We start from the raw sequence: 17,408 nt of genomic DNA, 5'->3' as shown, positions 1-17,408 counted from the left end.
CCTACACTCATCTGCAGTTTAGCCAATAGCCTGCTTTTGCATGAAACAAGGCAGTGTCGAACGAGCCAATGAGAACAAAGCAGCAATCTGAGCTTATTACCAGCAGGTGAGCAGTTTTCCCCCAGTGTAAAGTTCTCATGATGGACAGATGCATTACTGAAATCACTACATACGGTAGGTGGATGATTCTTTAAAACGTCAGCCTTCAACTATATATTTTTTTAAAATCAAAATACTGTAACAGACAATTCAAATTAAGGTCTCTTTTTAACATTTATTTGAAAACTGCACAAAAGTGTATGTATGGCATTTTCAGCAAGCAGACCACATCCATGGAAAAAAGAACAAATGTTCCACTATTGTCATCTATATAAATATGATATGACATATATAAAAAGAAATATAAACAAGACAATGTTTTTTTATTATTCTTTAAACATTATAAAAGAAACGTGAGTATTGATACACATTGATTTCCTCCTAGTGGGGTGCTTGATACTTATTAAAAAGGAACAGTACAAGTACAAATACTACACATATTCACATTATCATAGCAAGTTTTTATCTTGTAGTGTAAGTATTTACAAAACAAAAACACGAACTACCCTCTTCTTTCATTCTATTGTCTTAACGAACACCAAAGTCACGAATTATCCTGGCCAGCTCTCGGAAGTGTTTGATATAAATAAATATTACGAGAACAAATCCAAGTTCCAGGGAGGTCAGTAAAATGGCGGCCGTGCAGCGGAAAGGTTTCACTCAAAAGGGAGGGCGTCCAGGCATGCATTAACACGAAGAGGATGGTATAAATATTCCAGAGCAAGAGGTTCTCAAATCATTCTGCAACAAAAAAAATAGCTATTGGTTAAATATTTAATTTCTTTTTATACCTACAAATGAGGTAACCTAATTACTCTTCCATAAATTGTCTTGGGGCCAATTAAATGCACTACTGTTTTTTGTTAAAGTACTCACTTGTAAGCATTTTTTGTGCTTTTTCCATCGTTAAGAGAGTGCCAAAACCTTGGCTTTATAGGAAAGTAGCTAAAAAGAAATCTCAAATGTGTGACAAAAATATTGAGTTCAAAACGACTGAAGTGTTTAGGGCTGATATTTTATTATATATTTACTGTTTACAACAATTATAGGTAGTGATGTCCCGATCACGTAATTGGAAACCGGGCCGATCGCACCATTTTTCAGATGATTGGAATCTGGTGAAGAGGATCGAGTTAATGAAAAATATTTTTCTGCTTCATGCTCGTACAGCCTCTGCAACCAAACTGTTTTTCTTGGTCACCAGTCCAGATGTCGTTTGGTACTTAAAAGTTAACGATGATTGACAGGTTGGACACTTTAATCTAGCCAGCGAATTCTCACTAGCCCTACGATCAAGGGCACAAATGTGTTAAGCTTGCTACACAGTCTGAACTGTGCTGTTAACTCAGGCTAATGTTGACAGCGTGAGCAAAATTGAGTGGACTCACTCAATGAAGCATTTCATAAAGACGTTTTTCTACGTTATTCTTGTTGAAAAATAATTCACATTACAGCACGTTACTCACAGTTCTGGGATTGTGGGTTAAATCCCAGCTCTGGCCTGTGTGCCTGCGTGGGTTTTCGCCGGGTTACTGCCACATCCCAAAAAAAAAAACGTGTATAGTATGCTAATTGAACACTCCAAAATGGCTGTCGGGTTCCAGCGTCAAACTGGCTGGCAACCCGTTAAGGGGTGTACACCGCCTTCTGCATGGAGTTAGCTGTGATAGGCTCCAGCACCCCGCGAATATAACCAGTTTAGAAAATTAATTCAATGAATGCATAGACTTCACAATGATTGACGGGTCAGATTCCACCTTCACTGTGCAACGCCTTTAAGTTGGGGGCCGCCCTAGTCCGCTTCAGTTCTTTGCAGTCGGTCGCAGAGTTGACACATGCAGTGATCTAATGCCTGATTTAGGATTGAAAAAGTACGAAAGCTGTACCTCATACAAACAGGAAGGATTGTCTCAGGAGTGATTTGTTCGAGGATTCAAGGTAATTATTATCTTTCGTACCATGCATGCATTTTGAAACGTTAAAAAAAATCAATGGGAGAAATGAACCGCTACGGACTAGCATCATTCTTTGACATTTACGTAAAGTAAATGCAAACTGACAGTTTATTTTTTTGCTTTTTAACCAAGAATCGAGACTCTTGTAGGTCCATATCTATAAAGAACTCGGGGATTTAAGCATTTATTCACAAGAATTTAACGTAAATAGTCAGCAACGTAAATAGGCTAATTTCCTTACAGTCTAGCCTAATAGTTTCCAATATTTACGTAAAACAAATGTTACCTGCACTTTTTTTTTTTTTTTTTGCTTTTAACCAAGAACCGAGACTGTTTTACATCCATATCTATAAAGAATTCAGAGATTTAAGCATTTATTCACAAGAATGTTCAACGCAAAAAGCTCTCTGTTGTACTAAGGAGGCAGCCAAAGACTTAACTAGCAGCACATTCGACATATTCACCTAAAATAAATGCTAACTGCCCGTTTTTTGCTTTTAACCAAAAATCGAGACTTTTACGTCCATGTCTATAAAGAAACCAGGGATTTAAGCATTTATTGACAAGAATTTTCGACAAAAAAAGCTCTTTGTGATTCCACTCGGTCAGCTTTGACGGCCTCGCCGACAATGCAGGCCCCCTATCTATCAGCCCCGCACCCTGTGAACACATTATGAAATCTATGATGAATGTTGTGGAATGATTAAAAGTTCGGCGTTACAGGTGATGCAATGAAAATGTATGCACACCAGTGCAACTAATGCAAAAGGTGTGGAGCCTTGGCAATATATATATCGCAATGTTAATTTTTTCCAATATCGTTCGGGGCCAATTTATATATATATATTTTTTTTAAAACTTTTCGGTATCGGATCGCGACTATCGGCAGATTCTAAAAAATCAGGTGACAAAAATGCGATCGGGACATCCCTAATTGTAATTACAACCTTATGGGAGGGCATCAATTTTTTTTGGGGGGGGGGGGGGGGGAGATCGTGACATCTCTCAAATAAGGGGTTAAAATATTAATATACAGAATCCTAAACACTACTTGCGAATTCACCTATACATATATTTATATATTTTAAATAACTTTTGCTGTTATTCAGTGAAAAACGATTGATTTGTGCCGACAAAGTAGTACTTTACTGCCATCATGTGGCTCAAACAGGAAGTTCTAAAGCGGATGGTGATTTTGAATATTACTTTCTTTTGAACAGGTCAGCATTTTGTTTGAAAACTGGTTATGTATAGTTGGCATTTGGATTATGGGGGAGTTCTCTGACTGGTTTCTCACCCGGAGCCGAAACATTTGAGAACCCTTGTTCTAGACCGGCTCGCTTGCATCCTACTGGGGTTTGTCCGTCTTGTGTGCTGTGAGGAAGGCCATGCCATGGGTCCGGAAATGGGTGTTGAGATCCGACGCCTTGTCGAAACGCCGCCCGCACACCCTGCAGATCAGGTTGCCGTCGGCGTCCTCGCCCAGAGCTTGAGGCGAGGTGGCGCCGGCGCGGGGCGAGCCATCCGGGGATGCACGACCCCCGCTGCGCTCTGCCTCGCCCTGGGTGTCCCGCACTCGATGGGTGATGAAGCGGTGTCGGCCCAGCGAGCCGGCCGAAGCGAAGCAGACGCCGCACTGCAGGCACTGGAAAGAGGCGGTGTCGGCGCGGTGCTGCGGGATGTGACGCTGGAACTCGGCGCCATCTTCCGTAGAGAAGCCGCAAGGCACGCAGCGGAACACGCTGCTGCCCTCTTCCTCCGGCTCCGTCGAGGCACGGGGTCTCTTGGCGGGGGCAGCGCCCCCTTCCTCCGCATCGTCCGGGGCGTTTTCTTCCTCATCTGCGGGCCTGCCGGCGGGAGCAACTCCCTCGCCGTCCTGTTCCGAGGAGCTGCCGGGACCTTCTGCGCCCGTGGCAGCGCGCTTCCTGGTCATCGGAGCCGCCTGAAGAAGGTTCCAAAAAGGGTGAAGAAATCGGAATGATATCACAATGAACTGGCAAACAACTGTAATGCTACTTTTTTTGTTTTTCGTGCATTTATTTTGTAGCATTTTTTTTTTTTTTTTTTTTATGAACCTTGTAAAAAGATCCTAGATGTTTTTCTGTTTTTACAGATAAAATTGGACGACTCCCTATTTGACCCTTGGTCGATGCATTCAATTCTTTTAAACTGGGGGAAAATGGGGCTGGAAGGTAATCAACCACAAGGTTAGAAGCTTTTTGTGAAACTGGGAAGACAATAAGCACCCACTCACCTGCCCGTCAGTGCCCTTGTGCTTGAGCCGGATGTGTTTGTCCAGCAGGAAGCGGCTGCCGAAGGTACGTTTACCCTCTGTGCAATACCTGCCACAACATGAAGTCACAATTAGAACTGAATTTATAGTCATTGGAAACTTAATGATTAAATATCGAGGCTATGAATTGTACTTGACACTCAAAGCAAGTTAAATTCAAGACTTTTTAATGCAGTTTGAAATTTAAGTGTGATTTGACCAAGGGCGTAGGTTTGGTCTCAACATTGGTAGGGACGCTATAACAGCATAACCTGCATGTACACTTTTTGCTGGGGACGGGACATTAATAAGACAAAACAGATTGGGTAGATTTCTCAAAAATAGTTGGTTGAAAAAAGTTACAGTAAAATTATTTTCATGGGAGAAAGTCATTTTTCCAAATGCTTGCTTCATATAAAGGAAATTAACGGGGTTTTTTTGGGGGGGGGTGTAAAAATATGTGCATCGGCTACAAATATATATATTTTTTTAATGATGTAGAAAATACATTTTAATTAGGGAATAAATGCACAGTTGAATTAATGTTAACAGTAGAAAACGTACAGGAAGCCATCTCTAAGCAGCTTTCTGCTAAATTCACACAGTTTAATGTTATGCTAATGCCAATAAAGGCCGGACTTTCAGTAGCAAAATTAGTGGTGTTTCCCACCCCCACAACATTGTCGTCTTTTTACATTAAATACAGTGGCTGCAGCTGGCCGAAAAAAAACCTAATATCCCTCCTCTTCGAAGAGGGCAGAGGAGGCGGCATGGGCCTGGGGCTGTGAGTGTGTATATGTGTGTGGGGGGAGGTGCATTTGAGGGGGAAAAAATGGACTGGCACACTCAGCAGTGAAAAGGGGTAAAATGTAAGTGAACATAATGAAAATAATTCACTCAATAATGGCAAGGTCAATTCTATCCTTACAATATATGGGGAGACAATGTAAATTACCTATATAACTGAAGGCATTATATAATGCAAATCAGGTTGCTTAAAAGTTGGTGGGGACAATTTAAACATCCCAAAGTTGGTAGTGTTATGTCCCTACCGTCCCTATGGAAACCTACGCCCATGGATTTGACGATAAATCGAATTGATTAAATTGGCTTCAAGGCTGGACTGAACGCTTCTTACTGGCAATGGAAAACCCTCTTGTTGCCCTCATGGATGACTCTTTCGTGGCGTCTGAGGCTGGAGGACGTACTAAAGTTTCCTCCACAGATACGACAAGGGAACTGCGGGGAAAAATACAGAATGCATTCATGCAAACGTTAAAAAAATAGTGCGGTCGGGAGTCTGTTCAAGTCACCTTGCCGTGCTCTGTCTTGACGTGGCTGAGATAGTCTTCGTTGTCAGTGAAAACGCTCTGGCACTGCGGGCAAGTCCACTCTGTAGGGGCGCCAGCTGTCAGACCCACCGACCCCGAGCCGGGCCCCTCGTAGTCTTCGTCCCCGTCGTCGTCCTCTTCCTCCTCCTCTTCGTCATCGTCGTCATCCTCATTATCTCGCCCCCAGTCTTCGCCATCGGAGTTGTCGGGCTTTGCCGGGGGTTTGGCCTTTGAGCCCGACGCTGGGACGGCGGCTGGGGGGTCGGATTCTTGTTTTGCTGAGGAGAATCTGTGCGTCGTCTGATTGGATAACCCAAGTAAATATTTTAGTGAGAGAAAGCGGGGTATTGACTGATAAAAATCAAATCCATTTGAACTGGGACATCTCTCATTGAGTGATCATTTTTCTATGCGTCAATGGGAACCAATTTAAGAAATAATGCAACAAAACATCACTCTCACTTTTCATCATCTACTCTACCTTGATGTGCTCCATCATGGAGCCTTTCTGCGCGTAAAGTTTGGTGCAGTCAGGACACTTGAAGACATGCACTTTCTGCTTGGCCAGATGTGTGTCAAAGTGCATATAGAGCAAGGGTTTCTGGGTGAACACAGTGTCGCACATGACACACTTGTAGATCATCCTGCCCGGACAGAACACGATTATTGAGGATGACTAAACCGCGAAAAAAAGCGAAGCGTGCGTCACTCGTACTTGGCCTGTCCGCCAGTGAGCGTCGGGTGCTGCGTGCCGATGTGGCTCTGAGCGCTTGGCGCTGACTTAAAGGCCATTGGGCAGCTGGGGCATTTGTGAAACACCTCGCAGTGGGCCGTCTGGATGTGGGACTTGATGGAATTCAAGCCGCCAAACACTACCTGGCAGCTTGAACACCTTCAAATGAGCACACGAGAATGCTCAGAAAATATCGAAAGAATGAGGATCGAGGCGTGGTGGTGGTCCATTTAGAAGTTCAGCCCTCACCTGTAGCCGATACGCCTGGCAAAGTGGAGGCAGGCCTCGTCCAAGTGAGTCTGGAAGCCAGCTTGCCGCGCAACGCCCCCGCACTCGGGGCACACGTGGGGAGCTTTGTGCTTGTGGATCCTCTGGTGGGCTGCCACGGCGCACGAGTTGGGGAGCATCATGGGCGGAGAGCACTGAGAGCACGTCTAGAACATAAGAGAAATGCAACCTTACAAAATTAGAACTTCAAAGTTGATAGTTCTATTTCAAGCCTTGTATAGGTGGAGAATTCTCACTGAATTGGGCGCAGCTCTGATCTGCTGGAAGTGCGTGACCAGCGCCGCTTTGCAAGAAAATTGCGTTTGGCACTCTGGACACTTGTAGTTGTTGTACTGCAGGCTCTCGGCCTTCTTGCACGGCAGGGGCATTAAAGCCTGCGGGCCTTGAGGGGCGCGTCGGACCTGTCGGGGTGGACCTCCGCCGGGTGGGGCCGCACCATCCTTCATCGGGCTGGAGCTGGAGGTGGCGGATGAGGAAGCAGTGGAGGGAGATGAAGACGAGAGCACACCTAGAAGAAAAAGTGGGTTATAGGTAAAGCTGCAACGATTACTCAATTTGAGTAACTATTTTAAAAATTGATCGAGGAATTTTCTCCACCTCGAGGAATCGTTTAATTTTGCCAGCTCTAAGCATGACGTTTTGCCCGGACCACTTTTAATGCGGCACGACGCATTGACTTGTGTGTGCAAGATGATGGAGGCGGCGGATATATTTGATTTCAACTACACATGAATACAGAGGTAACGATAAAGACGCCTATGAAAGCGAAGACAAAGGCACTAAGAAAGAGGGGAAAATGTCAAAGAGTGGGAGCTTTTCAAGCTCGACATCATAGAGAACACTGTTTCATGTATTCACAGTAAGACGGCGCTTACGTACCACTACAGCACGTCTGCAGCTACCCACCAAAGGCACCCTGTTGACTCCGAGGACAAATACCCATAACGAGGTAAAGTTAACGTAGCGCTATAATGTCACTGTACCTTGCTTACGTAACGTTAGCCCTGCGGAGGGCTAGGTTTCTATTAATTATGACTACTGTCGATGCGCATCTTTCATACAAGCTTTTTTTAATCTGTAAAAACAGCGCTGTAGAGTGACGAGGGTGTAAAATAAAAACATAATAAAGCTAATTATCAATTTTAGCACAGTAGAAATTGATGGATAATACACCAAGTAGCACTGGTCCCTAATGTGCTCCAATACAGTAGGTATCATACATTTATTTTGAACACCGCAAAAAACTCAAATCCTATCAGGACTTACAATTTAGACCAACTTGAAACTTGACTAAAACTTAAAAATATCTTGACACAAATGGAAATTCAATTGAAACACGTGGGGAAAAACACCAAACATTTGGGTTATGTGTGTTATTTTTAAGTAAGAAATAACTTTTTTTTTTTTATTTTTTTTTTTTAAGATCTACAGTTTTTTCAGTGAAAGCAGTGTTATTTTTATTTTTATTTTTTTCTAGTCACATCTGAGATGCAGTTGGTGGCTGTTTTCAACAATGTACATCCAAAATAAAGACATTGAATTTCTAAAAATGGTTCAAAACTGGGTGAAATATCTTGTTTTCTCATGTATATTTATAATTGCTCTTTACCTTAAAAAATGTTTTATCCGATTACTCAATCGGAATTTTCAGTAGAATACTGTCATTTTCGGACTATAAGCCGCTACTTTTTTCCTTCATTTTTGAATCCTGCGGCTTATAGTCCAATGCGGTTTATTTGTTGATTTACCTGGATTAATAGGTAACACTTTATTTGACAGCAGCGTCATCAGACAGTCATAATTATGACATGATACTGTCATAGGCACTGAATGCTTATTACCGATGTCATTGTCATCTGGCAAATTAGGTCACCAACTCTGTCCAGCTCGGCTTGTACATCCATTCAAAACTGAGATAATTTGCCAGATAACACTAAATGACACCTGTTATAAGCATTCTTTAATCCTCATGACTGTATCATATCATAATAATGATTGTCTAATGACAGTCTTATGGCGCCAGTGTCAAATAAAGTGTTACCAAATACCATAACTAGCTATTAATGAAATAACTGGAACAGTAACTGAAGAAATAATTAGCACAGAACATGAATTTTGATTGCTATTTACATCTGTAGCGCTGTAACGCATACTAGGAGGCATGTTGGACAACAACAGTGTTGACAGCAGATGACAGCAGAGGTTGACTGTCTTCCAAAGGGAGCAGTGATGGCCAAATGAAGCTTCTTGAAGCAATGAAGCTTTGCAGCCAATTGGTTCAAAGCTTCATGGTGGTTCATTTGGTCTTATGATAGTTGTATGATGCCGCTGTGAAATAGCGTTACCAGTTTATATCTTTTAGTATAAATATCCCATAATACAGTGAGGACAGCTGTGACTTATAGTCCAGTGCGGCTTAATATCTATGAACAAATGTTGTCTTCGTGTCAAATTTGGTGGGTGGCGGCTTATAGTCAGGTGCACCTTATAGTGTGAAAATTACGGTACTCGATTACTAAAATATTCAATAGTTGCAGCCCTAGTTATAGGATGAATATTCATCAGTTGGAACTTCCAAGGTACCCCACCCCTGGTTTGTTAAGTATTTTTTTGCTTACTGCCGACCGGGGTGACATCCTGCTGTCCGATCATCTGCTCCACGGTGACGGGCCTCATGACCAAGTGCGAGCACTGCATGACCAGGCCTCGTTCCTTGTGTTCTCGGGCATGCAGCAGCAGGCTGCACTTGTTGAAGAAGGCCAGCCGCTTGGCGCAGTGGTTGCACGTCACCTCAATGCGCAGCGATCGCCGATCGTAGTGGCGCGCTAGACTGCGCTCCAGGGCGAAGGCGTCACCGCACTCCAGGCAGCGGTAGCCGGCGGCCGGCAGCGGGAGCCCCCACTCGGGGGGCGGCGGCGCCGACAGGTCCGGCTTGTAGCTGGGCAGCAGGTTTTTGCTGTTGAGGATCTTGTTAAAAGCCTCCACCAGGCTGGACTGGCTACGCGAGATGACGGCGCCCGTGCTGTTTACGATGGAAGCGGGTTTATTGGACTGGGGGGTGCCGCCAGTGCCGTTGGGCGACCCCTTGGCGGCCGATCGCACACCGATCCCGGAGAATTTGGGCGATGAGGCCACGGCGGGAGTGGCGGGCAGAGCTGCTGATTTTGTGATGTTGACGGCAGTGACGGAAACCTTAGCTTTGTCCGAGGCAGCCATTTTGTTTTGCACTTTAGTGGCGGCGGCTAGCATGACACTGCTGGCGGCTAGCGTCGACACCGGGAGGGCGTTTAAGGCGCTCACATTCTGTTGCTGGTCAGTCTTTGGAGCTTTGTTCACCAAAACCTTGCGCTCTCCGCCCCCTTTCGCATCAGGACCTTTGCCCCCAGAGGCACCCTTGGGAGCCACCCTAGTCACTGTTCTGGTGATGCCGCCTGTGGATGTCTTGATGGTCTTTATTCGTACCTTGAGGGGCCGAGAAGGAGCCCCGGGTGCGGCGACTACGGTGCCCCCGGCAGGGACACCTTTAGGCTTGCTCTCGTCAACCTCCATCTTCTCCTCGCACGCATTTTCTGCCTTGTCAGCATTAGTGTCCGCCACCTTGTCAATTCCGTTCCCCACCTCCATCTCCTCCTCCTCTTCTTTGGGCTCTCTTAGCTCAGAAGAAGGTGGTGTGGAGGCTACAGCAGGGCTGGAACATCTCTTGGCGGGCACCACTTGAGGGCTTGCTTTAGGCGCCTCCGGTTCAGGGCTCTCTGGCGAGTCCCTCTCTTCGATGACATGCTCCGGGTTCTTTTCCTCCGGTTGAGGAGTCTCGTTCCCGGCGGACCCTGACTGGGGGGTCAGAGACGCCCCCTGGGGGGTGTACCCTGGCTTGGGTGGAGACTGAGTGGACGACGTAGGCTGGGTTAAATCCTTATAACGACGGTTCATCTGTGTGGAAACGGGGGAGTCTGGGCTCTCCTGGATGACCAGCGGACTGTCCAAATCTGCATCAGAATCCTCATCCTCTTCCTCCGCCATCTGCTGATGTTGATAGTCTGCCATTTTGGGGGCACCATTGAAAGGTTTGACTTGGGTCGAGAGTGTAGCGGGTGGGCACGGAAGAGGTTTAGAGGGCGGGAAGTAAGTTGGAGCATGTCCTGCTGAAGATCCGGAGGGTAGCACCGCTTTTAGGCTGTCCGCTCTTTCCTGCCCTGCATCCTGCTGCTGTTGGAGAAGCTGCATCTTCCTCGCCCGGCCCACCGGATCTCCAGAACCCGGGCCCAATAGAGGCTTGAGTCTGTTAAATATATTCCCTCCCTGCTTAGCAGACTTGGCTGCGCCCGCACCTGAAGTTTCTGCCGGTGGTTTAGGTGCGCTAAGGGGCCACGGGGAACCGTTGGACTGGCCGACGGAAAGCGGGGCAGAGACGCCAGACATCCCGAAACCGTTATGATTAAGAGCATCCGATTCCACCATCCCACCAGGACGAGGACCGACATCTACACCGGCAATCACATCGATAGCGTCCGGCTCGGCATCTCCGTCGTCGCCGCTCGCCGTCGTCTCGGCACGCACTTTATTTTTCACAATCACGCTTACAATGGACGTGTCCCCCTGCGGATCCGAGGGGCTGAGCGGAACACCCGTATTGTCAGTCTTCCCCAGAGGTGCCCCGCTGGGCCCGTGGGGTCCCTCCGCCTCATCTGGCGCGGACTGGATGGCCTCCTTGGCGTCGATATCCGGAATGTCGAACGCTGCCAACAGGTCATCGAAATCTGGGGTCTTCATGTCCCCCATTACGGGTTTGACACCTGAAATAAGGGTAAAACAATGAATATGATTGCACCTTCCTGTCACAGGTAACCACTTCAATTACCTCCTTACTGAAATCAAAGAAGGTGTTCCCCTCCTAAATTCTGGACTAGTCGCCCCACCAGTCATAAGGCACATGCAGACAAAGAGCCATTGAATAACCTGACCTGAGAAAAATGGCACACCTGGGCAAACCCCAGCCAAACACAGCGGGAACACGGGGATTCAAACCCACAACATTTGAGTCAAAGGCAGAATGTGTTAGCAACAAATGTCCATTGTCAGTTTAATCTGTTATTTAGTCAATGATATGAATAAAATAATGACACCAACTATTTGTCTTAGAAAAAAAACACGTAATTGTTTTTTTTTCCTCTTAAAGGCCAGAGTGCAACATCGGTTAGCATTAGCCGCTAGCCCGCTAGCATCCAAAACCCTCCTTCGGCTCATATTTAATTATGAATGGGGAGCAAATAAGGCTTCTTGGGTGGTTGTAATACGTGACGGACATCGAGACGGTAACTGACGGACAAGCCGTCCGAGCATCGCCGCCTTTCACGGCAGCGACATCGGCTTCTAAAACCCCGAAAGATCCCCCCCATCTCCCAGACGGAGGGCGGCTGGCTAGCTGGCCAGAGAGACTGAGAAGAAGGGGGTCACAGAGCTAACAGGCTAGCCATCGCCATTTGGAGGAAAACAACAAGCAGCAAGGGATGGGATGACATCATAAGACGTCAACCATGGCGCAACATGGGGCGGCCCGGCTAAGAACGCTCGATTTCACAAATGATGCGTTTTCAATTGTTTACCTGTATGCGCGATTTCCGACTATCCTTAGCTCGGGTTGCAGCTGAAAATGCAATCGCTTCCCGTCACGTGACCCCAAATATCCAATCAAGGCAGTCATAATTCACCGAACCGCATTGTTTGGACTCCTAAAATAGGTTTTACTGTACTCGTTGCACCTGTAAATGTACTCTATTACTATACGTCACTACTAATCAACACATTTTACCTCGTGATATTTACATTTGAAACTACTTATACTGTATTTGGATGAATAATAAGCATCCTTCAGTGTCCGTGGTTAGAGTTAGGGCTGTCAAACGATTAAAATTTGTAATCAAGTTAATCACAGCTTAAAAATTAATTAATCGTAATTAATCGCAATTGAAACCATCTATAAAATACGCCATATTTTTCTGTAAATTATTGTTGGAAAGGAAAGATAAGACAACACGGGTATATACATTCAACATGCTGTACATAAGTACTGTATTTTATTAAGACAATAAATCAAGATGGCATTAACATTAACATTCTGTTGAAGCGATCCATGGATAGAAAGACTTGTAGTTCTTAAAAGATAAATGTTAGTACAACTTATAGAAATTTTATATTAAAACCCCTCTTAAAGTTTTCGTTTTATTAAAATTTGTAAAATTTTCAATCAAAAAATAAACTAGTAGCTCTCCATTGTTGATGTCAATAATTTCACAATGCTCATGGTACTGAAACCCATAAAATCAGTTGCACCCAAGTGCCAGCAGAGGGCGACAAAACACAACAAGTGGACATGACACTGTGCTGTCATTTTAATCTGTTTGAGCGGGCATCTGCGTTAAACGCGTCAAATATTTTATCGTGATTAAATTAATTACCGCCCGTTAACGTAATTTTGACAGCCCTAGTTAGAATTTTAATTAAACAATTATATATAGTAGAGGAGTTACAGTTCAAATTATTTAAACTTCCTCAAAATGTAAAAAAAATAATCCAGCCTTGTATTTCACTTGATTCACAAAATTTTATATATTGTACAGATTTTGGAAAATAACTACCAAATACAGTGTAATATTCCACATTCCAGAAACATGCAAATTAACCTAGAGCAGGGTTCACTAAATCCGGACCTCGGAGCCACTTTTCCTGTCGTGTTTTCCATGTCTCCCTCCTCCAACACACCTGAATCAAATAAACAGGATCATTATCAGGCTTCTGGAGAGGTTGCTGATGACGTAATCATTTGATTCAGGTGTGTTAGGGGAGAGAGACGTAGAAAATACGTCAGGATAGATTGCATCGAGGTCCAGATTTGGTGAACCCTGACCTAGGGATTATCAGGCAACCAGTCCAAACTGTACCTCATCGCCTGCCTAAAATCACCTGGGAAGGGTGATCCAGCCCACTGACTACACCCGAATAAGGACAAGTGCTATGAAAAATGGATGGATGGATGGTTGTTTATTGGGGTGCTTTTAAGTGTCAAAAACGTGATAAAGGAGAACATTGTGTTGAATTATTGTTTCACATGTAAGGTTTTTATTTTTTCTTATCATCTTTTTTGCCATCAGGCTTGTTGCCCGTTTGGGAGGCAAGGGAGCCCATGGCATTGCGGATGGCTTCGTTGTTTGGGTCCACGCCGGGCAGGTTCTCCAGGACGCTTTGCAGGAACTCTGGGTCCTGCATCACATCATAGTCATCTTCCTCCTGGGTAAGAATAAAGTGATTAGCTCATGGGTGAGAGACTGAAAACTACAGACTTGCTTGCCTTCACAGAGTCCGTCGCCTCCATAGGAACACCTGTATCCATTTCACTATATTCTGTTGCATGAAATGACAAAAAAAAAGTTATCGAGGTCCTTGAATAATACAAATTCTGGTTGACGTTGGGCTGACCTCCTCCGGCGAGAGACATCTGCATGGCGTAAGCGATCTGCTCCTCTTCAGTCATGCTGCTGAAGTCTGGTATCACAGCTGCACCCGTCTCAGGCTGAGAGACTGACATTTTCAGTAAAGCCTCCTCTGATTCTAAAGATGGATGAAATTAAATCAGGGGATGCTTCCCAACTCCATTAGATGGTGGGGACCCATGCTTACCATCTGCAGCGGGCATGGGTACACTGCCCTCCGCCACCGATGCGGCCGCTGCTCTGCGGGTCTCCTCTTCCTGCCTCTGGCGCTGCTCTTCCATGGATACACGCAAGGCCTACAAACACGGGTGGGACCTTGTCGATGGAATTTTGGTTTGTTGCGTTCACATTCCAACAAAAAATAAGCTAATATAAATTGAGTTTATTGAAGCTTAAAAACGTTTTATTAACCAATTTGACATTCCTTTTTTGATTGATGACATCTTTGTTGCAAAACACTCATTTAAGATTTTCTTGACCAACAACAAAATCTTTTTAAAGTCTTTATATTAAAATCACAAAACATTAACCATGAATGTATGGCAAATAACATTTTCTCAATTGTAATAACTAAGAAGGGAATTTTTTTTTAATCTTCCAAAAAGAAAAAATGGATTACAAAATGAGCGTATACAAACATCAACAAGTTACCATCCACTAATGACTAGAGGTGTGAGAAATTTCTGATTCTTAGATTATTCGCAAACATCCAAATTCAGATTTTTTTTTTTTTTTTTTTTTTTTAAATATGCCAAAGGGGAACTAAAAGCCAGTCAGCGTGGTTTTCGGGACGCAATGAGGACCGGACCGAAAGTAAACACGAGCGACGCAGTGTACGAAGAGAGACAGGCTGCCGCCAGACACTCTCGGAACAACATGCGCAACTCATGCCGCTAGATAAAAAAAAAACAAAAACAATACCTGACTGCGGCCGACAGCCGCTACAAACTACGCCCACATAATGCTATGGTAGATATCACACATATAAAGAACTATATGCGAAGTGATACTCGGCGGTGTTAGCACATGTATTGAAAACTAGATGCGAAATGACAGACTGGCCAGCATTGGTAAACAGCAGCCATCTTAAAGCAGTAGACTTCTCTGGAAGGCTTTTGTAGCGAACCTTAACTTTTTATCTAAACTACTTGAAAATCTTTACATTATGAAAAAGTTTTAAAACTTCGACATGTCGAAAGTAGACGGAAGGGAAATTATGGAATAACGGGAGCAATTTTTTAAGGGTTGATTTACATCATTAAAGCTGCTGATACAGAATGGGGACTTGAGTATTTTATTTACTGTTTTGAACTGTTAACTTGGTACTGAAATAGTTGTTTAAGGCTGCGACGATTTTTTTTATTTTTTCAACTAATGTACGAAACATTAAAAGCAGCTAATAGATGAGGGCGGTGCGTCAATAATAGATTAATAATCAAATCGTAGCTTCTAAATCGAATCGTTAGATGCCCCAAGATTCCCCATCTACTAATGACTTGCCTTATTATCAAATTTGTAAACTCTCCATATTTGTAGTCATTTCCACGCGGGCTTACCAGGGCAAGTTCTGGGTCAGCACTGGGGTCCACACCGAACTCGAAGTCGCTGGCACCGAGGCCCATCATGGAGCCACCTTCTCCTGCCAGGATGGGAGAGGAGAGAAGGGCGTCGGCCAAGCTGGGCCCCGGCGGAACCGTGACCAGGTGAGAGCCCGCACCCTCCTTGCCATTCAGCGTGTTGATGAAAGCTGTCAGCTTCTCTGTATTCAACTCCTGAAGCCAAACAATAACAAGAGTCAGAAATGCCAAGAAAAACAATTTTTTGGGGTTTTTAATTTCCAACAGGCAAGAAAAATAATTCTGCTCACCTCTTCTCCAAAGTTAATAATATCCACATTCACTTTCTCCTTTTTCAATCGTTTCGCCATTTTGACGAGCTGTACCACAAAAACAAATGACAAATTAGTAAAGTTGTGCTTTAAAAAAAGGAAATAACAAGCTAGACTAGAACTCACTTCCTTTTCGTTGTCCTCCACGGGGCTTCCCACAAAGGCAATGATCCTCATCTTGTGGTTTTTACCCTGGCGATGCTTTAAGGCCAGCTACAGGGGAAAAACAAATTAATTCTGATGCACACATTGTATTCATTTATTTTGTAATTGTACACACGTGAGCCACACGAATGCCCGTGCAGAAGCAGATATTTCCTCTGGGCTGGACGGCGTGAAGCTTGGACAGGATGCGTCCAGAGTCGGGTGTCAGTGTGGTTAACACCTCACAATTACTAGGACAATCGCCACAATAATAATTGTTCAATTAAGAACAGTACCATCTGTATAGTCTTTACATCTCAGATCAAATAGATTCCTTCTGATGTAAATTGAAATAAGTATTACTCGTAGACATCCAATTCATTGGAACTGGGAAGGCTGAAAGCGAATGAAGGAACTTTCTCAACCCTCCCAATTCAAATTGATTGGACGTCAATCACAGTCCGTGGCAGCCAATGAGTTAATACAGTATGTGAATATGCGAGGGTGTCGTACTTGGCCATAGTGATGAGGCCCACGTTGTTCTCAGGGTTGCTGCGTGTTTTGGAGTGACACACAATGTTGACTGCGTCTTGTTGTGCTTGAAGCCTTGTCGGTAGAAAGTCGCCATTTCGCATGTATTCGCTGTTGTCCACACTTGTGACAAAAAACAAACAAAAATCCATTTGAAAAGCAAGTCTAATGAAGTTTAGTATTGGGTCCACACCCAAAAAAATATTTTAGTCATTATATAGCGAGAACGTTTTCAAATCAAGAAAACAATTCAGATTTAAGATAGAAAAACTACAAGGGAAAAGGTGTATTTGCCAATAACGTAATGTTAGCTGCTAGCATAAGCTAAATGACTCAGCCGCCTCTAGTCATCAAAGCGTCGGATATTTTCGAACCGCTTCCACGCGGATACGAACACCACATTTCATACTAGTTATCTCAAACTAAGACGTTTAGTGTCATTAGAACTAAAGACGGGGGAAAAAACTAGTTAAAATGTAAATAAAGTGCTCCTTACCAGACCATAGTACTTTCGAGCACCATTTTGGAAATGTCTTGCTGCTGTCCAGCCACTCCAGCGCCGGTTTTACAAGATCCCAGCCAATTGGGCTTTATTTAGCAATACAGCCTCTGATTGGTCGTAGTTTCTACCTTTTTGTCTGTGATTGGTGGATATGCTTTTCGTTAGTAACGTCACCATT

The 17,408-nt window shown here is 44.2% G+C and overlaps 2 protein-coding genes across 3 annotated transcripts; both read right to left on the bottom strand.

Moving 5' to 3' along the window:
- Positions 1-254: 254 nt before the first annotated feature.
- Positions 255-12,426, bottom strand: znf687b (zinc finger protein 687b). 2 transcript variants are annotated; one of them, XR_009061864.1, is made up of 11 exons: positions 12,282-12,426; positions 9,297-11,471; positions 6,915-7,186; positions 6,640-6,824; positions 6,373-6,549; positions 6,139-6,301; positions 5,640-5,957; positions 5,465-5,565; positions 4,309-4,396; positions 3,352-3,996; positions 255-840 (listed from the first exon to the last, which is right to left on the bottom strand). XR_009061864.1 is itself a non-coding variant. In XM_057827728.1 (10 exons), the coding sequence occupies exons 2-10, from the start codon at positions 11,455-11,457 to the stop codon at positions 3,403-3,405; spliced, it is 4,059 nt and encodes a 1,352-aa protein (XP_057683711.1). In that variant the 5' UTR covers positions 11,458-11,471; positions 12,282-12,426; the 3' UTR covers positions 255-3,402. The 2 variants fall into 2 exon arrangements, 1 of the variants encoding a protein (XP_057683711.1); XM_057827728.1 differs by having other exon boundaries at positions 255-3,996.
- Positions 12,427-13,697: 1,271 nt separating this feature from the next.
- Positions 13,698-17,346, bottom strand: psmd4a (proteasome 26S subunit ubiquitin receptor, non-ATPase 4a). Its single transcript, XM_057827731.1, has 10 exons — positions 17,225-17,346; positions 16,711-16,851; positions 16,334-16,448; positions 16,180-16,266; positions 16,033-16,101; positions 15,722-15,937; positions 14,353-14,461; positions 14,152-14,283; positions 14,024-14,076; positions 13,698-13,962 (listed from the first exon to the last, which is right to left on the bottom strand). Exons 1-10 carry the CDS (start codon positions 17,248-17,250, stop codon positions 13,795-13,797), a joined length of 1,116 nt encoding a protein of 371 aa, XP_057683714.1. The 5' UTR covers positions 17,251-17,346; the 3' UTR covers positions 13,698-13,794.
- Positions 17,347-17,408: the final 62 nt, after the last annotated feature.

This window comes from Corythoichthys intestinalis, chromosome 22, assembly GCF_030265065.1.
Source record: "Corythoichthys intestinalis isolate RoL2023-P3 chromosome 22, ASM3026506v1, whole genome shotgun sequence".
NCBI lineage: Eukaryota > Metazoa > Chordata > Actinopteri > Syngnathiformes > Syngnathidae > Corythoichthys > Corythoichthys intestinalis.
This window is presented reverse-complemented; position numbering and strand designations above follow the sequence as displayed.

What these genes read in the sequence shown, in the direction of transcription:
- znf687b (XM_057827728.1), bottom strand. Translation starts at nt 11,457, where the DNA reads ATGGGGGACATGAAGACCCCAGATTTCGATGACCTGTTGGCAGCGTTC. An exon ending in GGATGTCACCCCGGTCGGCA is followed by an intron (nt 7,187 to 9,296) that starts GTAAGCAAAAAA and finishes TTTTTCTTCTAG; the next exon opens with GTGTGCTCTCGTCTTCATCT. An exon ending in CTCACTGGCGGACAGGCCAA is followed by an intron (nt 6,302 to 6,372) that starts GTACGAGTGACG and finishes CTGTCCGGGCAG; the next exon opens with GATGATCTACAAGTGTGTCA.
- psmd4a (XM_057827731.1), bottom strand. Translation starts at nt 17,250, where the DNA reads ATGGTGCTCGAAAGTACTATGGTCTG. An exon ending in CTCGAAAGTACTATGGTCTG is followed by an intron (nt 16,852 to 17,224) that starts GTAAGGAGCACT and finishes TTTTGTCACAAG; the next exon opens with TGTGGACAACAGCGAATACA. An exon ending in CGGGCATTCGTGTGGCTCAC is followed by an intron (nt 16,267 to 16,333) that starts GTGTGTACAATT and finishes TTTCCCCTGTAG; the next exon opens with CTGGCCTTAAAGCATCGCCA.